The 20,301-nt window shown below is 35.6% G+C and overlaps 4 protein-coding genes across 5 annotated transcripts; 2 read left to right on the top strand and 2 right to left on the bottom strand.

Annotated features, from left to right (window-relative positions):
- Positions 1-10: 10 nt before the first annotated feature.
- On the top strand, positions 11-4,368 carry LOC140793350 (uncharacterized). Its single transcript, XM_073144781.1, has 8 exons — positions 11-142; positions 1,030-1,220; positions 1,502-1,734; positions 2,353-2,602; positions 2,755-2,900; positions 2,997-3,202; positions 3,290-3,414; positions 3,684-4,368. The coding sequence occupies exons 1-8, from the start codon at positions 135-137 to the stop codon at positions 4,262-4,264; spliced, it is 1,740 nt and encodes a 579-aa protein (XP_073000882.1). The 5' UTR covers positions 11-134; the 3' UTR covers positions 4,265-4,368.
- A 1,245-nt stretch (positions 4,369-5,613) lies between these two features.
- Positions 5,614-8,834, top strand: LOC140793539 (glycine cleavage system H protein 2, mitochondrial-like). Its single transcript, XM_073145063.1, has 4 exons — positions 5,614-5,794; positions 7,144-7,232; positions 7,494-7,664; positions 8,428-8,834. Exons 1-4 carry the CDS (start codon positions 5,716-5,718, stop codon positions 8,554-8,556), a joined length of 468 nt encoding a protein of 155 aa, XP_073001164.1. The 5' UTR covers positions 5,614-5,715; the 3' UTR covers positions 8,557-8,834.
- A 444-nt stretch (positions 8,835-9,278) lies between these two features.
- LOC140793540 (H/ACA ribonucleoprotein complex subunit 3-like protein) lies at positions 9,279-11,429 on the bottom strand. The gene is made up of 4 exons (XM_073145064.1): positions 11,324-11,429; positions 11,050-11,139; positions 10,787-10,829; positions 9,279-9,639 (listed from the first exon to the last, which is right to left on the bottom strand). The coding sequence occupies exons 2-4, from the start codon at positions 11,101-11,103 to the stop codon at positions 9,542-9,544; spliced, it is 195 nt and encodes a 64-aa protein (XP_073001165.1). The 5' UTR covers positions 11,104-11,139; positions 11,324-11,429; the 3' UTR covers positions 9,279-9,541.
- Positions 11,430-12,036: 607 nt separating this feature from the next.
- On the bottom strand, positions 12,037-14,448 carry LOC140794314 (uncharacterized). Of its 2 annotated transcripts, none has more exons than XM_073146299.1 (4): positions 14,340-14,448; positions 14,147-14,275; positions 13,523-13,572; positions 12,037-12,600 (listed from the first exon to the last, which is right to left on the bottom strand). In XM_073146299.1, the coding sequence occupies exons 1-4, from the start codon at positions 14,398-14,400 to the stop codon at positions 12,367-12,369; spliced, it is 474 nt and encodes a 157-aa protein (XP_073002400.1). In that variant the 5' UTR covers positions 14,401-14,448; the 3' UTR covers positions 12,037-12,366. The 2 variants fall into 2 exon arrangements, with proteins under 2 accessions (XP_073002400.1, XP_073002401.1); XM_073146300.1 differs by having other exon boundaries at positions 14,147-14,269; positions 14,340-14,428.
- Between the last annotated feature and the right edge of the window lie 5,853 nt (positions 14,449-20,301).

Here is a 20,301-nt window from a genome sequence, read left to right as displayed (position 1 = left end):
TGCAAATATTATCACCAAAAGGAAATAGAAAAGGACAAGAAGAAAAGGAGATATTTTGATTTCTCTCTCCTTATCTCACCTCCACTCAACGAACATAGCAGCAGTTTTGAAGCAGAGCAGTAACTCATTCTTCCATGCCCATGTAATCACTCCTTACCCGTTCTCATTCTTTCATGCCTGAATCTTTTTGCCCTTTAGATGTTGGGCTTTTTCCCCAAGGCTGGAACTTTATAGTCGTATAATCAATGGTTTCTTGTACAATATTTCCATTTGGTTTTATGTTTCATAATTCATCTTTATGGTGTTTGGGTTGCAGAATGCATAGCTTCTTTACTGGGATTTTAGTTCCATTGCTTTAGAAAGGTGAATTGAAATAAATTTGATTAATGGAAAATAGTTTTTTTTTTGGCATTTGGATAGAGATGTTCTTCTTTTAATGCATAAGGTACTCCTTATCTTTATATAATGAAAAAAGAGAAGTATCAATATAGAGCCAGGAAATACATTTTTGAGCCCTACATTATCAATTTATAGAAGTTTGGTTTTGTACCAACATTAAGACCAATATCCTGAAATTTTGTCGCAAAAAATTGATCTAGCAGAAGTAGTATCCTTCTGGAATAGCTGATAAAGTTGTTTTGTATGTTTTAAACTATTTTTTTCAGATAGAAATCATAGAAATTTTAAAGCTGTAAGTCATTCCTTCTTCAAAACACACTGAGCTTGATGCATATGCTATTTGGATTTTAGTCATTAAGTGTCGAATAGATTTTGATATATTTCAGTCCCTAATTAAAATTGACTTAAAAAATTATATGAGACTATGCAAAATGTCATTAAGGTTGCATGACATGGGCTATGATTATGTGTTCCTTGACTCCCTATGATGCTCAGTTATTCTTCATATTTGAATATATTTTAACTATTGTAGTGATTTTTTAATTTTCCCTTCCTTTTGTAAAGAAGGCAGTTTGTCAGACCAGTCTAGGTTTATGAATTTGTATTTATGTCTTATTCTCTCTACTGTAGGTTTTTGATTGAGGCAGCAGTACATTATCCATTCTCAGAACCAAGAAAACTCGTTGCTCATGAAAATGTTACAAGAGAGAGAGGCAAGAATTCTAATGTCAATATCAATAAAAGGAATAATGAGAGCGTTTTCCTTGACAAACGTGGGAAGTGGAGAATCCTTGATCACAAAAAGCTCTCCAGAAAAAGGGGTAATACTGTTGTCTTATATTTTTATTTTAATTGGTATATGCTAGTCTGATATTCTTTGTCCTCATATCTTGGATCCATCTAAGATTTTAATCAACCTCGGATTCAGTATGATTCGCCTTATTAGTATTGTAAGTTTGAAATTGTTTGCATGCTAGTAAATGGTATCACATGTAGATCTTCAGTCTTATCAAATGTATTGTCTTAATGCTACAATCTATTTTATTTTTCTGCAATCTTGTTGGGGGCAATCTATGTCTGCTTGATGATTGAGCACACACAGGTGGCTCACTAAGGGGAAGAGGATGGAAGTATGGATCTGGGTTTGTCGATGGAGTCTTCCCTGTTCTCAGCCCCATGGCTCAGCAGATTCTAGAATTTGTTCAGATGGAAGCAGATGTTACCAAAGTCTGGAAATCGCTCGACAGTCTCCCTCCTACTCACAATCTGTGGGATGACCTAATAAATGTAGCTGTGCAACTTCGTCTAAACAAAGAATGGGATCCTATCTTACTAGTAAGAAGAATCCCGACCTTGTAATTTATTTATTACTGGTGATTAGATTGTGATCCTGTCAGGATTAAGCACATTAAGTGCCAGTTTGTGGTACTGCGCTTCAGTTAGCTTTGTAATTGACCATGTAGTTTGGAGAATAATTGAGCTTCTTAATCGAACTTTATCATCTCACATCCATCTGTACTGTTTTCGCTAATTTATTTAGAACTTTATCGGATTCCTTTCTAAGTTGCATGAACTTAAATAGTAGAGGCGGAAGTTAGAGAGAATCAGAGCTCACCAAATTACATTCTTCTGACTAATTAGTTTGTGAGATAAGTTTATCCATGAAACGATGCATACTATAGTTTTAAAGAGCTGGTGATCATTTATAAAAGAGTCAAATAACCTCTATTGCACACTATTGGATCTCTAAGACTTCAGAATCAGAATAATTTGTCACTCCAGCGATTACGAATGATGGATCCTGCCTGCAGAAATACAACAAATTTTCATGATTATACACTGTAACAAATTGGTATCTATTTCTCTATGAGACTATGACTGATAGTTGATGTATCTTTATTTATTTTATGGAGATAATCCTGAGTTTTGATCTGTTGGAAATGTTTTCTATAGGTCTGTGAGTGGATATTGTATAAGAGTTCATTCCATCCGGATGTAATCTGCTACAATTTGCTCATCGATTCATACTGCCAGAAGTCTAAGTTAAATAAGGCAGAATCAGTTTACTTGCATCTTTTGGAAGCTCAATGCGTTCCAACTGAAGATACATATGCTCTTCTTTTGAGAGCTTACTGTACATCTGGATTGCTACACAAGGCTGAGGCTGCTTTTACCGAAATGCGGAAAAATGGGATTTCTCCAAGTATACTTCTGCAACTCACCTTTATCTCTGGAAAATGTTCTTCCAGATAAAAGTTTTTTCTGGAAAATCTGTTTCTTCTTTAAGTTTCTTATGAAGCTATTCATTATTATCAAATCATGCATTTATGCAGAAAGAGCATCAATTTTGCTCAGGTGCAGTTGTTTATAATGCGTATATTGATGGATTACTGAAAGGAAGATATACTCATAAGGCGGTGGAGATCTTCCAGAGGATGAAGAAAGATAAGTGCGAGCCTTCCACTGAAACCTATACAATAATGATTAATCTGTATGGGAAGGTAACTCCTTCCTTTCTGTCTAATGCATCCCACATCAACCTTTCTGCCACTAAAATTCTTGTCCTCTGACATGATACTTTGTGTACTCTGTCACAGGCCAACCAATCAGTTATGGCCCTAAAAGTTTTCAATGAGATGAAGTCTGCAAGGTGCAAGCCAAATATCTGCACTTACACTGCTCTAATTAATGCCTTTGCAAGGGAAGGCCTTTGTGATAAGGCAGAAGAAGTATTTGAAGAATTGCAGGAAGCTGGGCATGAGCCTGATGTGTATGCCTATAATGCTCTAATGGAAGCTTACAGGTAAAGACCAACCTTTTGAATTTTTTTAAGGTAATTCTTGTTTAATCATCACCAGTTACAGTGAAACTTCAACTTCCATTGTCTCAGTCGTGCAGGTCTTCCATTTGGGTCTTCTGAAATCTTCTCTCTGATGCGCCACATGGGATGTGAGCCTGACAGAGCTTCATATAACATTTTGGTAGATGCATTTGGAAGAGCTGGTCTTCATGAAGGTACTAGAATTCTGAAGACTTCCTTTCATGTTGCCTTTGGTAGTTACTTAAACCTTATTAAAGTTGTGATCCTATTGTCCCAGCTGAACTCTGTCAGTGTGAAGATTTCAGTAGTATCAGAAAATATGGCCTCTTCTAGTATGACTTCATTTAGGTTCTGTAAGCAGTAGCAGTATACCAGATTGAACATTTTATTGTTGTCAGATATGAACATTTGATTTATGTTCTAGTATTACTTATTCACTCAATTGGCTACACTCTTTCTGCAGACGCAGAAGCTGCATTCGAAGAACTGAAGCGACAGGGAATGACACCTACCATGAAGTCCCACATGTTACTCCTGTCTGCCTACTCGAAGGCTGGAAACATCCCGAAGTGTGAAGACATCATGAACCAGTTGCATAAATCCGGTCTGAAACCTGACACCTTCTTGCTGAATTCAATGCTCAACGCTTATGGAAGGGTTGGACGGTTTGATAAGATGGAAGAGGTCGTAACTGCAATGGAAAATGGCCCCTATGAAGTGGATATCAGCACCTACAACATCTTGATTAACATCTATGGCCGGGCAGGCTTTTTCAGTAGAATGGAAGAGCTATTTCAGTCGATTGCCGATCGAGGACTAAAAGCCGACGTCGTGACTTGGACTTCGAGGATAGGTGCTTACTCCCGGAAGAAACAGTACAAGAAATGCCTGGATATCTTTGAAGATATGATTGATGCTGGGTGTTACCCAGATGGAGGGACTGCCAAAGTGCTTCTATCTGCATGTTCCAGTGAAGAGCAAATAGAGCAGGTCACTACTATAGTCAGATCAATGCACAAGGAGGTGAAAACTGTCTTTCTTTAAAATTTGACTGCTTCTATCTGCATGTTTTCACTTTTACTCTTTTTTTCTTTGACAACATTTGTATGCAGCACAAAAGGTAAATTCTGAGAAATTGTTACTCCCAACTGTTCAAACTGTTACTACTATGTCAAGTGGCAATATTATAATACTCTCGACACTTTTGTGTTGTCTATATGTGCATAATTAAAAGACTACATATGATAACACCACTTGCACTAGAACTTTTATAAGTAAGTAATGGAGAAGATTTGGATGGTGTAAGTAAAGGTGGATCTACTACTACCTTCCCATTTATTTTGCCTTACCTCAGAATAATCAATCCTGCATTTCGAGTTAAATTTAGCTCGTCTATCTATCTATATGATAACAAAGGTCTTTCAGTTTTATATATATATATATATATATATCGGTAGAAACTATGAATTTAAAATTTGAAATTTGAACACATACACAGATGTAGTTAAAAGCAGGAAAGGAATGCATGCTACCTCGTATTGCGGGCGTCTGCGTCATTCACCAACTCCGAGTTGGGTGGGTGGGTAGGTGTGGGTGAGTTTGTTTTGTTTTTTTCTTGTTGAAAGGTTTACTCTTCTCAACGCTGCTTACCGTCACAACCCGTGAGATTAATCCAACGATGACCGCTAATTATTTAGTTGTAATTCGTAAGTACATAGGCTGGTTTAAGACTTTTAAAGTATAGGAGAGATATTTTTAAGGTCAAAGATGAAACAATCTCTATTTTGTTGGGAGTTAAATATAAGAGATAATTATACTAAGAATATTGGATATGGAAAACCTCTCAGCCTTGTTAATAAAAAAATGTTGATTATTTTACTTTCAACATTTTTATAGGGCCTAAAATTAATAAGTCACATTTTACATTTCATCTTTTAATTAAAAGTTTTAACTGATTATTAAATATAAAAGACATTTTAGAGATTTTTTTTTATAGTGAATAAGGTCAATATATCACCAAAAATAAATAATTGATTCTTTTTTAAAAATAAGCAATAATTTATGGAGTACTTTTTTAGATAATAAAAATAAAAATATAAGGCCGAATAATAAATTCTGACCGAATAAAATAGGGTGTTAATGATAATAAAAGCAAATTATACGATAGTTGAGTGAAATATACATTCCAAATATCTTTCTAAGTCGGTTTTTAAGAATAAACCAAAATTTAAGTTTGGGGTTTTAATTCCCAATAATTTTTAAAAGAGAGGTTAAAAGATAAAAGAGAAAAAGAAAAAAAAATCAAAAGGAAATGGATCCGGTTTAATTTGGATCGGGTCCAAATAAAACCGGACCGGGTCCAATTAGTAGCCCTTGGTGGGTGACAATAAGATGGTGGTGGACCAAGTAGCTCACGCGAGTGAGAGAGAAAACTATACGCAGTATCAACTTTATTAGGCGAGAGAGTTCGCGGAGGGAGGAGAAGAGTTGGGATCATGGCATCGAGGTTGTTGTGGGCTTCGAGAGCCGCCTCGTACCTAAGGATCTCCACCTTCCACAGAGGCTTCTCCTCCGGTAAATCTCGAAAAAACAAATCGTTCTTTTTCCTCTTTATGTCTTATTTCCTTTGATCCCAGTTTTTTGCTCGTCAAATCGTGTTTTATCAGCTAAAGATTGGATTTTCCTTGGTGGGATTTTGTTGGTTTCTGGATTTTTTTTTTTTTTTTTTGCTTTGATATAAATTTGTCACCTTTTTCTTTAATAAGTGCCTTGATCATTTTTAATCTTCTATTATTGTCGGCGTGTTATATTTTATTGGAATGCTTGGTCTATTTTTGTTGATGCAAAATAAGTGCATTAGAGATCTCAGATAGTAGTTGTGTTTGATGATTTGACTGGTTATGCAGTTAGTAGATCTCTGTTTCTTAATGAATGATCTTGTAGTTTTTTGTCTTTGTTGTTCTTTAATTGTTGTTTAATGTTGTTGATTTGAAAGAAACGGAAGATAATTACTGAATATCATGGCATACAAATCTCCTAACGGAAGAGGTTTTTTTAGTAAGTTTCTTTATATTGTAGATGTACATGTTTCTTGCAAATAATTTAATACGATCACCTTGAAACTCATATGTTCAAATAAGTTCAAATATTAACTGCCAGCAAGTGAGGGATCTTCTCTTGCAGTTCCTGGGTCTTAGATCAAATGTGTTTTCATCTAATGAGATTTTCTTAATATTCCTGGATTTGTTCATGTAGCCAAATTCTTATAAATATTTGTTGGATGCCTTGAGTGGGATTTTACTTGTTATTTGCACTTCCCTTCTCTCTATTTTAGCATATACCTTTGAGGCTTTAACTGATTAATGTGTGGACCTGAGATATTGTGGCCTATTTCTTCCCTTCAATCCTGTTTTATGGATCATCCTTGTGAAATCACCAAAAACACCACACCCATGCAGTGTGGTAAATGGAATTTTACAACTTGTTTTGCTTCAAGCTTGCAAACACATCAGAAACAATCTACTTGTCAGTAACCCCTTTACTTGGTCTCCCTGTTCTCTCTTTTTCATAGTAGTCATGCAAAAAATATAGTCATCAATGGTGTCCTCAGCTAGGTTCATCATATTTTCATGTCTTCTACAAAAAGTTTTGCCTCTTGATTTGCTTTCCCTTTGAGTGAGCTGGACCTGGTAAACTTATTGTTGCTTAGGTTTGTCTTTTGTTTCATTGATGGAGTTATGCCATTTCTAATTTATGTATGTATATATTATGTATATAAATATGTACTATGTGAATATAAGACCTTTGGAGGAGTTCCTAAGGAAATTGTACTTATAACAATGGCTACTATCTGGATTTAACCTCTGCAAGAACTGATCTGTAACAGACAGAACTGATACTATCAAGATCATATTTGTTGGCAGTTCTGAAGGAATTGAAATATGCTGACACGCATGAGTGGGCTAAAATTGATGGTGATTCTGCAACAGTAGGGATAACAGACCATGCTCAGGTTGCTCTTTCATCTCAATTTGCTAAACTGTGCTAGGGAACATTCTTCCACATACTTGTTCTTTCAGCATCTAAGAATACTACCACATGAAATATTTGATTGTAAGATTTTTTTTTTCACTTTAGAATGATACTTGCACCAGTCATCACAACTTTATCTCTAACTTATACAAGAGTAGAAAACTTCTTATGATCAAATTTTATATCTATTCTTTGATGGATTGTCATTTTTACAAATTCTGTGATGTTTGTCTGACTTCAGGACCACTTAGGTGATGTTGTGTATGTGGAACTGCCTGAAGTTGGTGCCACTGTGACGCAGGGAAAGAATTTTGGTGCAGTTGAAAGTGTCAAGGCAAGCAGTGACATCTACTCTCCTGTTACGGGTGAAGTAGTTGAAGTTAACAGTGGGCTAAGTGACTCTCCTGGACTGGTAAGTATCTGGTAGCCTTCTCATTTTGGATTAGTCTTTCCCCTCAGTACGAAATAAAAACAATGTGCAAGAGCCTGTTAAGGTCTGCTACTATAATCCTCTTCATTTATTAGTTTGTAATGTTGTAGATACTTACCAAGCTACCTCTGAATCATCTGGATGATATTAGATACCCTAACACTTGACAAGAATCTCCTTAGGGTATTGGTTGTAAAGCTTCACTGACTTGATTGAGAAAACTTCACATCATATAAGGATTCAGTAAAAGTATTCATTCAATTCTTGGTGTGATCGCTTCATAAATGTTTCTGAATTTCTAGTCATCTCCAGAGATTCCAGTTCCTTTATTTGCTTTTTTATGGCAGTAAATGTCTTTGATATTCTGAAACACTTCGTTTTTTGCCAAAGCACAAGGTGATTGACGGTGAATTGTGTAAGATTGCTTTACCCCTTGATTTATTTTTATATAATTCTTGAACTTCTCCAGAAAATTAAAGAATATCTTGCAACTCTTACCATTCTTCTATAGGTTGTTAATGTTCTTTGGACTCTAAACTTTCATGCTGTTGTGCTGATTAGCTGATGCTCTCCCAAGAAAACTGTGAAACAATTCCTTTAATTAATATATTCTGGATTCTGTAACTTCCAATCTATTTGCTATGATCAGTTGTCTTATTTGATCAACCTACCATTTGCTCCTCTTGCACTTTCTGAGTTGAATGCTGGACTGAATTACTGAAGAGTAAAGACAATTTTTTGTCAGATTAATGGGAGCCCATATGAGGAAGGATGGATTATAAAGGTCAAAATGAGCGATGCGGTTGAGTTGAATTCCTTGATGGACTCTGACAAATATGCCAAATTCTGCGAGGAAGAAGATGCAAAGCATTGAGCCATTTCTTTGAAATTTTAACTAATGATCCTTAATCAGCTTGTGTGCCGCAAAGTCATCATTTTGATAGCGACCGAGCATCTCCACTTAATAATCAAGGCTCGGGCTTTTTCCATTTCTTTTTCTGTGCATGTGTTATGCAGTGCAAAATTCAAGTATTCTACTATGCATTAGTGCTTTTGAATGTGTTGATTCAGAGTTGCAGCTGTGACTCGTGATAATTTGGTTTTATCCTTGTTATTTTTTTTATGAGGTGGAAGTATTCTACTATGCATCAATGCATCTGTGAGGTGAAAGTATCCATTAGAATTGGTTTTTCAATTTAACGGTTACTATCGATGCAATTGCGAGGTCAAAAATATTACCCTCCTTTGACAATTAGTTTGGGGAGGTTAAATAATAAAGAGGTACAATATTCACCTCTTGTTGCATAAACAAATAATAAAGAGAAATCTCTCGCCTTAATTTCGAGTGAGCTCTCGCTCCTCATCAGGTGAATCAAATGTTCCCCTTTTAAGCTTATTGATTTAATTTATTTTTTGGTTTTTGAAGATGGTAAGCTCAACTAAAATTTCTGAAGAAAAGAAAAGAATAAAAATCACACACCATTATACTCAACCCCACATCCACCATCCATGAATAGGAAGAGAATGCTGATGAGAAGATTATATATCTTTGATAACAAGACCAGTTAGATATTAACATGAAGGAAGAAAAAGAGAAGAAGAAACAGCAAGCTTGCACTACACTTTAACCCTGAAGTGCACAAAGTACAAGCTTCATCAATAGACTGCTTTAAGTAGTCAAACTCATTTTACATTCATGCTTCCAGGAAATTCATTAAAAGGTCTCAGTGGAACATGCAAAAGCACTAACTAAACTGGATTTGTAAACGACATAATACATTATATGATTAAAATTCTGCATGGCTCTTCCTCTTGAAAGTGTGGTACAAGCAATCGCGCACAGCTCCACATTATATTTCTCAGTATTTAAGAGGAGGCTGCTGGGTCAGCAGCAAGCCAAATCGTTTTTTCAAAAGGACCCGTTGTCTAGCATACTTGTCATCCGGAGAAAAGCGAGCTGCATCACATTAATTAAGTTTAAGCACATTATAAGTTGTCATAGATTTTTCTGATCAAGAAATGAAAACAAAGATTCACTATATCCAGTAATTCATTGAGACCTCCATAACAGAAGTTAGCAGATAAAAGCAATCAGTTTTTTTTCCCAATCTGCATAATTAAGATCAAATTAAATCACTTCAAGAATTGAAGAATTTCTCTCGTCTAATACACTGAGTCAAGATTAATCTCAAGTTTGTCATCCAGAGGCAGCCATGTACGCGTAAGGTGTAAATTTCACTGCAGTGAAACTATTTTCAAGTAAATGTAAGCGGCAAATCTTGGAAAACCTTTCCTGAAGGAGTGTGGGTATAGAAGCAATTATAGGTGCAGGGAAGTGAAACTCTTAGCAGGAGTTAATTTAAAGGATCACGAGGCAAACATATAAAAAATGTCCCAGGATATTCTGCAATGTATGGGGAACACTAAAATCCAGTGCTCACATATAGATGCACGAGTATGGCAGCTTGCTGAATATATAACTTGGAACTCATTATATGCTCCATAATAGTGCAATGATATGCCTAAACCAGGTGCATATGTCTGCTATTCCATTCTAATAGAAAGCAAATCTTCTCAACTTTATCATAACCGTCTTTAGACACCTGATCACAGTTAAGGCATTATAGTTAATATTTAATTTCTAACCCACAACTAAGAGAGTTTTTTACTAATTAAGTTTTGCCCCTAATTTTCTTTGTAATTCTAATTTATCTCAAAACCTAAATACAATACTAGATGTATCTAAAAACCGTTGACCCAGTCAGCGGCTTCTAAATATAAGGCGCTAATTGGATCAACGATTTATATAAAAAAATTCAAATCCTCTGAAAAAATGCTAGAGTAACTGAAAAATTACTTATATATAAATTTCTCCATAAAAATTGGCAATTGTTTATAGAAGATTTGAAATTTCTATATAAGCCGCGTTTAAATTGTACTAAACACGTAAAAAATATATTTGGGAGGGCTAATTTGGTCAAAGACTCCAACTAAGAATGAGAATTTCATATCCAGGCACTTAGAAACATACAAAAAGGAAAGAGCAGGTATAATATAAGGAACAAAAAAATTCAGAATTCTTTTACTTCAGCAAATATCTCTACCTGGGTGGGCAGATTGTGTTGCCAATCCAAGAGGTGATTCTTTCTGCAAAGAGAACACTACCAGTGTCAATAAAAATAATTTCGGATACAAATATAAATCACTTGAACAAAAATCTTAATCTACGCCTCAAAAAATCCTCATAAAATAGAAGACCCGTAAACGAATTAATGATATATATATATATATAAGAGTTCATACCTAGGACCAATAAACTTTATCCAGCCTACAAAAGAGAAAGTAAGATCAAAGAAAAAGGTGTTACCTTGGTGGTGTACACCTTATCCCCCTTTTCATTGATGTAGAATTGGAGATACATCCTGGTGGATTGGAATTCTTACTCGCCCCAAGAGATCTACACGTAATAGGACATATAAATTGCCCAGATTATTGATCCAAAAACTTCCAAGATAGTAACTCTAATGACAAGTAATCGACAAGCAACAACTAATAACTTCTTTGCTAATACTATAGAGAGATCGGTGCGCAGGGAGAACCGAAACCCTAATTCTAGCTGGAGAAGGAGAAGGAATGCTTACCGAGAGGGATGCAACTGGAGGTCTTCGTCTGGGTCTAGGGTTTTAGGAGTAGGAGAAGTAGAGAACCATCAGCCGATCTTCTCAAGTACGTGTGATTTGCACGTGCCTCTCCATGATATTGTGCACGCACCTTGCACGTGAAATAAACTGATTTTTTTAAATGATAAATGTGCCCTTAACAATAATCTTTTGCAATTTAATTATATTTAATTTTTTGATTTACAATATTGGACTCTAATATGCATAGCAAATATAAATTGAGTGCATCGACTATAAAAAATATGTACATGTGTTTTATATGCTAAATCAGAACACTATATACAATTAAATTACAAAAGCCACTTGGTATTGTAAAAAATAAATTATTTTCCTCTCTTTAAAATTTGGATAAATAATAATATACCATTAAAATTATAAAAATAAATTTTTTTTTTTTTATAAACACAATAGAATATTCTCCCTGATATATAAAAAAAGAGCCACTTTGGATTAATGCGATAATACATCATAATAACTTACTTACTTACTTACTTGAAGTTCTTTTCAACATTAATATAAATTGCATAGATAAATAAAATCACTCACCAATTACCAAAGAGTGCTCCAAAAATCTAGTAGCTTGTAATTTCTCAGTTTCAAGAGGATGATGCACCAATGAAATATAACTGGAATTCTAATGTGCTGCCAAATTCAATTGGTTGTCCATCCAAGCATTAGGCAACAATAAGGTTTTAGACTTTCTTTGCAAGCTTCTATGTCAGCCTCATACAATTTCAACTACTGAATATGAAAAACCAGTACAAGCCTGAACATGAATATGTTAATGTACTATCGCATGAGAGTGGAGAATATACTCATGCTCCAAGATATTTCATGCTCCAAGATTGAAGCCATCTGTTAAGCTACTCAGCAGGTAATACAAAGCTTATCCGTCTACTCAAAAACAAAAAAAGGAAACTGGTACAATCTCAATTTTACAAATAAAAAGGCAAAAAGACATTGGAAAGCTTCAAAGGATCATTTGAAGAGGAAAAGCCAAGAGGCTACTTCTCATGCTTGATCTTCCAGTTATGGGCTGTACGTGGTGCGCTGGCAATGCCTTTGTAATATTGGGATTGTAGCTTTCTGTTGTTCCATTCTTTGACAAAGCTTGAGAAAAGATCACGTGCAGATTCAGATGAAAGGTCGGAGAAATATATTCCTTTTTCTTCTTTCAACCAGGTGGCAAACTCATTGTTCTTGGAAAAATAATCATCTTTGGAAAGCTCTTCAAACTCCTATTTTAGAAGAGAAAAATGCCAGCATCAGAACTCTGGCATAAAATTACACGAAAATTAGAATATCTTATGGCCACAATGCCCTCTTGGTTTGGTTATTCTTCCACATGTTGGGGTGTTGTTCCACATATTTGTTGCTTATCATTTCGTCTTGCAAGTTATCTTGCTGCATTTCCTTCCATCCGGTCAGGCTTCTTGTGTTCAAAGTTGCCTATCTTATCTTATATCATGTCCACTTAGATGAAACTTTCTCTCCCTTTGAAATAAAATATGTACTCCTACTGTAGGGACCATTGGATCAAAACAAGTTCATATTCCTTCAGTTAGACCAAGTAACGTATTCCATAGTTAACCAATAGATTTGACAAAACAATTATCATTTTGAGGCCCTGGGGTGATGAATTATCTTGTTTCAGTGGCTTACTTGTTTTCAATGTTTTACCTTGCACTAAGTTTTGTTATCATTATCGTGTATGAAATGTTCCAATGCATGTAAGTCACAGAACTTATGCAGTAGCAACCTTTTTATCTATAATTATAATGTTCAGTTACAAGAAAACCTGCATGGAAATAATTAATGTACTAAGATTATGTTGATTACTATAGCAAGTGGCCTATGCAGATTAAAAGGAGAAACCCAATGGAAGTATTTCATTAAAACTGAAAACTAAATTAATTTATAGATGCAAATTTTTCAATAAAATGTCATCTTGAATTCTTCGCAGAAGCCATCTTCTTGTACTTCTCTTAGGTTCCAGTTTGAAGGTAAGACGATTTCTCAAGGATAGTATCACAAAAAAAAAAAAAAAAAAACTTGTGAATTATATAATTTCTTTAGAAATTTAAAATTTGACTTCCAAATTTGCTTTACTACTAGATGAGGGAGAGGCTGTCAAAAAGATAAGCAAGACAGATTACTCACAGAATCTACATCCTTCCTTCTATGCTTGCGCTTATCCTTGGATACCTTCTCTGTCAAAAATGTAGAACATAGTGGATGAAAGAGATACGCCAAATGCCAACCAAGTTACAATATACAATAAACAGCGACTACAAATTTCTGTCCTGGTCTACATAACAAAGTTTATAGTTTGTTGTACTAAACCTAAAACTACAAGCATATGGCATCTAACTCTCAAAATATTAGTCCACCAGAAGACCTGGAAATTAGATGAATAGATAGGTATATCATGGTACTTTAAATACACTAAGGAGACCAAGAATGCAATTAAAATCAAAACCAGTAACTAAGTGGGTAAATGGATATGTGGCAGACTTTAGATACTGCAAAAGCGGTGGTAGATGAGACTAATCCAAACATAATACATCTTAATAAAACCTAAATTAGGACTCAGTTTTCAGCAATTCCTAGACCAAAGATGAAACTCATATCCAGTTATCAAAGAACGAATCACAGACCGTCTCCATACAGTGCATACTGATGGAGAAAATGCCCTAAAAGTATCGAAATATGAGTTTTTTATAGCTCAAAGATCAATTTAACCAAATAATAAGGACAAATAAAGCGAATTAAGCAAAAACCAACCTTTCCCATCTCGGTTTCTGGAATGTTTATGGGATTTCTCGCTCTTGTGCTTCTTCTTCTCCTTGGAGTCGTCCTTTCGACTCTTTCTATCCTCTCTCTTCCTATGCTTTCTACTTCTCTCCTCTTCATCTAAACGAGTAAAGACTAAGGATTATAGGAACTAAAAAGTACAAAACGTTGTGAGATTTTTCACCTCCGGAGAGAGATGGAGAAGGAGACGATCGCCGCTTTCTCGACTTCCCCTCGCTGCCCATTTCCGATCAACTCCTTATTCTTCTCCTCCGGTGCATTTTAGCATTGGAATGCCTTATTTATCGGGTCGGGTCCTACATGCCACCCGGTTTAGGATCGGGTACGGATCGGACCCAAATACCCAATAATAAGTTTGTTTTAGAAAAGTACTTTCTAATTCAAGTTTGTCCCTTATTTTCTTTTTTATGATTTAAATTATTTCGAGTTATAATTAAATTAATTTTTTCAGGTGAAAAAAAATAATGAATTAGTATATCAAAAGAAGCTAAATATGATTATTTAGTTACTATATTAGAATAAAAAAGAAATTATTTTAGAATAAAGTTATTCTTATTTCACAAATAAACAGTGATCTTAGAGACCTCAGTCCGGGGTTAGGTAATATAAGCAGATTGTAGCTCTTATTTATAATAATAATAATTAAAAAAAAAAGCTATTCTTGTGTGCACAAGGCCCTCTAAGAATAGCTTGGTGATCTTAATGCACATGTTGTTATTATTGAATTAGCATCAAAATTATTGGGTTTTTTTTTTTCTTATTTTTTCGCATGATCATGTTAACACTTTGCGGACAAATTTATTCACGAAAAATAACATATGAAAAATATAAAAATATTTGTTTTCCTTATCCTAAGTTTATAAAATTTATCCAAAAAAAGAAAGAAAGAATACTCTTATATTTTATCTTTATTATTATACACATCCTGTCGTATGGATATCTAACATTCACATTCACATTTTAAGATATTCAAAAATCAAATGAGTAGTATTTAATTATTTTTTTTAAATGATAAAAAGAACTGATGAAGTAAAACACAATTATTGTCAAAAAAAATAAAATAATAAAAAAAACGTGGATGAGGACAGACAGAAGGAATCATTCATCAACTACCATAAGGAGAAAGAACAAGCTGTTGGATCTCCAAGAAATATTACAAAATACTGTGAGGAGAAAAAGGTAAATAGGGAGGTAGTGCTTTGCGATAAGGTTAAAATGTAGGTGGTGATATGCAAATAAGTCTTTGCCTTCCCTAAATAATCTTAGGCTAGAAGGTAACAACAATTTGGCAAACATCATGGCTCAATGCAGCTGCACTCTAAGTATTCGTGAAAATGCCGCGCTGACAACCAGATGAAAAGAATGTAACAAGTCATGCTTACCTCTAGAGAGAAGTAGGCATGCAGCGCTGTGGAAGTGAGCAAACGATCCGCTCCTCCAGATCTTTTGTTGGTGGTGAGTGATTGAAGCTGCAAGATGATCTGATGATATATACATCAAACACTATCTCTTCTTTTCCATAACATAAATCCACATGAGTTCAGATCATGCTGGCAGCTTCAACCTCCCACACCAACAAATCAAACTCAAGTTCTGAAGGCAAGCATAGGAGAGGAGGAGATGGAGGATTCAAAATGCATCCAATAGTAAATAGATCAGTAGGATAGAAGAGGTTGTAGGGGTGGGGAGAGAAAGGAGTGGGTGGGATATCATCATGTCATCATTATTTAGTGTTGGATGGTGAGGGGAAGGAGGCCTCATCCCTCTCATGATAGTGTTTGTTTTGGCCTTCCACACTCTATATCCTATTACAAGTGCACCTCTTCACCATTCTCCCTATCCAGCTACTTGCACCAAAATTTATTGAGAGTGTTTCTACTCTCTCTCTCTCTCTCTCTCTTCCCCAATGATTTTATAAGGTGGTAGTTTGTCAATGGAGTTATCAAAACCTCTCAAATATATCTTCTGTTGGTTATTCTTTTAATTTCTTTTTTAGAAAAAAATCACATAATACCGTCAGTGGGCGAGAGATATTAGATAGATAAGAGCATCAAAAAATGTACAAAAAGAAAAATACGAAGGGTTACAGGCAATATTTCAAAGAGTCTAGCTGTAATTAACCTATTAGTTTATTTGTTATTATTGTTGCTACTGTATCACAACAAAGATTAATTATGATTATCATAAGCCACAATAGTAATTAATTAAAACTCAGGATGTATATGTCTCTGTAAGCCATGCTGTTTTCCAATATATAGTTAGCAGATTCACCCTTGATTAGTAACTTTTGTCAGGTAAAAGATGTGAGATCACATGCATTCTCAAATCCTGCCATATTTCTATGATTCATTGTACCAGAATATTGTATTTGGATAAGACTTGATTCACTTGCATTGCCTAGAATTTTAAAAAAGCTTCCAAGCTTTTACAAGATGGCCATATGGTTTGCTGATACATGTGTTATCCTCTAAAAGCTTGAATAGTGGCTAATGATCTTGATGGCTCAACCACCAGAGACAACTTTTAGGATTTTGAAGTGTTACATTTAAGAGCAGCAGTGGCACTAGCAGTTGTAGTAGTTGCTCTTACTTAGCTAATTGCCTCTTTTCTCATCACACTGAGTATTAACTTTTTTATGTAATCTCTACATATATGATGTTCTTTCTTACATCATTATTGATCCGTTTTTCCTAATAAAAAGTTCTTTATTATAGTAATTCATCCACTACTCTAAAAGTTTGTGCTGTTATTATGTTCTACATTCTTTAAAGCTTACAAAACAAAAGCTTTTTCACCTCAAATAACTGCTTCAAGTGGAGTTATTAAAATTGTACCAATGATAAGAAAGTTTTGTCTTTTGCCTTGGATGGTTTCCATGTGTATGAATATGATGTGTGTCAACAAATTAGCATAGAAAGTAGAAACAAAAACCACTGAGGAGGACCACCAAAAACTTCTCCCTGTTCCTATTTGATTAATAGGTAGAGTCACATGCCTCTTCTTTGTAGTGTAGCCCAATGTGTCTAAACTTTAGTTTTTGATTTAAGTTTGGTGGGAAAGAGTGATTGGGAAGTTGTTGAGGTTTTGTGTGGGCCTTCACCTCTTTGCATATATTACCCTATCCCTAGCTTTAGCTAATATTCCATGGAGAAGTGCATTGTTAATGGAGTCTATCTCTATGGCCTTGATGTTTTCTTGGATTAATGGTGCATGTGGTTGCCATCCATTGGGTTCTGACCAACTTATCTCTATCTTAATCAATTAAGGGTTTAGTTTATGAACTCATGCTTTTCTCCACAGTGGCATGAATCATGATGGTTGGTCTTTTTGGCATAAAAGCAGATACTGCAAACTCGAACAAAGACAGTACTACATCTTATACAACAAGTAAAGAAGCATACACAAGTACACAGGCCGCAGCCCACCTAGACTCGAGTGGGCTGTGGGTGGGCACCCAGCCCACCAAGGCCCTATTGCTTTTTGGGTTGGGTTTAAGCCTACCCATTGCCTCTAGCCTAGCCCATTTGGGGCCATTTGGACCCTATAACCCTGTTTATCTTCTTCACAGCATGATCCCTCGTAATGATAATTAGTATCATGTGAATTTTAGGATAACATAAGACTCGCCTTAGGAGACCCTTGACTCATGTAATTGCTAACCATAAATACGCTAATAAGATAATTAATTCTATTAGTTCGCTAATATTACGTATGGCTTATTTACGTGAATTAATAGGATTGACACCGCGTGAGGAGGATTTTGGGCTTCCGGAGGAGCCGGCTAACTGACGAGTTTTACCATACTGTGGAGACCCCTCAGGCGAGTAGAGTTATACAAATCTAGAATAACATAATTATAGTCATTATACCTGTCATGACACTGTAGGAAATGTCAGTATTAATGCATGTAGTTAGTACACCATGTTATATCTTTTGCATATGTAGTTATTGATAACCTGCTCCTCATTATATTATGAGAAGGTTGAATGTAGCATAAACATTAGTATGATAATGCTTTACATGTGTCCTGTATGGTATACCATTGCATAGATGTATGATTACTGTGAATATAGAATGTAATGATCATGATGACTATAACATGCTTTATACACTCATAAACACTGCACCACTTTCACCTATCATTAGTAGTCGAATTCTGACTATGCAGTACCCTTACTCACTCAGCCCAGGGTTAAGGGTAGAGTGTATCTTATATGACTATACTATTAGCGGCCTACGCCTGAGGTCGGGAAGCCTGTGTGGCATTCAGGTAGTTATGCTGCATAGTTAGGACTAGATTATGATGATAGAAGAATATGATTGCGAGGCGGGGATATAACTCTAGCGGTACCCGACGACGCAGGGTTAGGGCGTCTATTGATGAGCCGAGGGCTCTCGATTCTCCCGTCGAGGGCGGTGATGATTTAGAGAGAGTGAGATATGGGCTTACGACCGGGGTCCTGAGTCTGATGGCCACAGACAACCGGTCACATGTAGTGTCGCCATACACGTGTAGGTGACATTACCGCTAGATGTTTATATATCCCCCTTGAAGGATGATTATATGATGGATGATTATTTCTTGAGAGTATTTACCCTGTGTGGTGAATAGCTCGGTGAGTGATGATAAGTATGATTAATGCTTTGGTAGGTCTGAGATGACTAAACTATTATTTTATTGCTATGCATAACATGTAAAACCTATGATTGAGATGTGTATGAATAAGAGATTGTATTAAGCTATATATCTGTGTGAACTTATCATGATACGTTTAGGAACTAGCATGTTCCAGGATAGTGATTGGTAATCTTTATCGATTGCATTGATTCAGTAAATTGTGGTAAGTCTTTTCAGTAAGCATGTCGTTATCGTTAGCAAATATACGCATACATTGGATATACACATGTGTTTTCATTATTTTTTTAGATTGTATGAATTCTACTCGCTGGGCTGTAAGCTCACCACCTCGTGGTGGTATTATTTTCAGAGCTAGGGGACGTAGGTACGGGTAGCGAGGAGTAGCTGCTTTTCCTTTCCAGTAGGTTTGTTGGTTGTGTTAAGCCCCTGCGAGGGCGTGATGACAATGTTGTATTTTGGACTTTAGCATTGTATTTTGGATGTATATTTGGAATGATTGTTGTGGTCTGTGGACTTGTATCCGGACTCTTATAATTGAGTTTATTTATGGTGAAATTGTGTTGTTGTGTGCCTTATGAAATCCTTATACTGACAGGTCATGTGATACACCGTGTGGGGAAGATTTACCCACGCAGTTTACACGTGTATTTGGAGGTTTGGGTGTTTCAAAAACTTTCAGAAATAATCATTGTGGAACCAGAGAAAAGGTCGGCTGTGCCGTTCAAATTGAAATCATCCAACCCTTTCTCCACCGAGTTGGAAAGATAGCTTAGGAGATGACATTTAACCGAACCAAGTAAACAACACTTCACTTCTAAAAAGTAGAATGAAACTGAACGATAATATATGCAAGACTAGTATTGTTTTAGCTGCAGTCTAGATCTAGATATAGATCTTCGTGATTAATCTTGCAGCAGCTAATCCAATCTAGATGTAGATCATCGAAAGCTAATCCAATCTAGTTTTCAGATGAATCGGGTTCTCTGCTGAAGAAACTTAGCCGTCAGGTACGTCGACAAAGTAAAGGAAAGATCGAGTGGACACATGTCGATTGAGATTATAGTCTTTTGACTTTCATTTGAATTAAATGGGTGCCAAAAAGCGAGTCTAATCAAATTTTTTTTTTTAAAATTTGATACACCAAACTAAATAATAATTTTTGAGTGAGATATTATATTTATAAAAATCTCCAACCAAATAACCATTTAGTCGTCGGGTACGTTCACAAAGTAAAGAAGAGATGGAGCAAACAAGTCTTGATGGAGATTAAAATATATAGCAATCATTTGATATTAGATTGCAGCCATTAATTGTTTAGATACGCATCGCAACCTCAAGAGAGGTTTGGCTGACAATCCAGGAACAGACGCAGAATGCCATGACATCGAAGCCCCCACCAACTTCTGCGTGTGTGGGCTTCTTGCTTTCCACCCTCCTTTGAAGCTATGCATGCATGCATCCATAAATAAACTTGAAGAGATTGAAA

The sequence above is a fragment of the Typha latifolia genome, chromosome 8 (assembly GCF_019914945.1).
Source record: "Typha latifolia isolate L0001 chromosome 8, TyphaL0001v2, whole genome shotgun sequence".
Taxonomy (NCBI): domain Eukaryota; kingdom Viridiplantae; phylum Streptophyta; class Magnoliopsida; order Poales; family Typhaceae; genus Typha; species Typha latifolia.
Note: the sequence above shows the minus strand (reverse complement) of the source record. Positions and strands in the feature narration are given on the sequence as shown.

Excerpts from the sequence above, each read along its gene's own strand:
- LOC140793350 (XM_073144781.1), top strand. Across the intron at positions 1,221-1,501 it reads AAAGCTCTCCAGAAAAAGGG|GTGGCTCACTAAGGGGAAGA; the intron begins GTAATACTGTTG and ends GAGCACACACAG. Across the intron at positions 3,203-3,289 it reads GCTCTAATGGAAGCTTACAG|TCGTGCAGGTCTTCCATTTG; the intron begins GTAAAGACCAAC and ends CCATTGTCTCAG.
- LOC140793539 (XM_073145063.1), top strand. The coding sequence starts at position 5,716 with ATGGCATCGAGGTTGTTGTGGGCTTCGAGAGCCGCCTCGTACCTAAGG. Across the intron at positions 5,795-7,143 it reads CCACAGAGGCTTCTCCTCCG|TTCTGAAGGAATTGAAATAT; the intron begins GTAAATCTCGAA and ends ATTTGTTGGCAG. Across the intron at positions 7,665-8,427 it reads TAAGTGACTCTCCTGGACTG|ATTAATGGGAGCCCATATGA; the intron begins GTAAGTATCTGG and ends ATTTTTTGTCAG.
- LOC140793540 (XM_073145064.1), bottom strand. The coding sequence starts at position 11,103 with ATGTATCTCCAATTCTACATCAATGAAAAGGGGGATAAGGTGTACACC. Across the intron at positions 10,830-11,049 it reads ATAAGGTGTACACCACCAAG|AAAGAATCACCTCTTGGATT; the intron begins GTAACACCTTTT and ends TTCTCTTTGCAG. Across the intron at positions 9,640-10,786 it reads AACACAATCTGCCCACCCAG|CTCGCTTTTCTCCGGATGAC; the intron begins GTAGAGATATTT and ends AATGTGATGCAG.
- LOC140794314 (XM_073146299.1), bottom strand. The coding sequence starts at position 14,400 with ATGGGCAGCGAGGGGAAGTCGAGAAAGCGGCGATCGTCTCCTTCTCCA. Across the intron at positions 13,573-14,146 it reads CAGAAACCGAGATGGGAAAG|AGAAGGTATCCAAGGATAAG; the intron begins GTTGGTTTTTGC and ends CATTTTTGACAG. Across the intron at positions 12,601-13,522 it reads GAAGGAAGGATGTAGATTCT|GAGTTTGAAGAGCTTTCCAA; the intron begins GTGAGTAATCTG and ends CTTCTAAAATAG.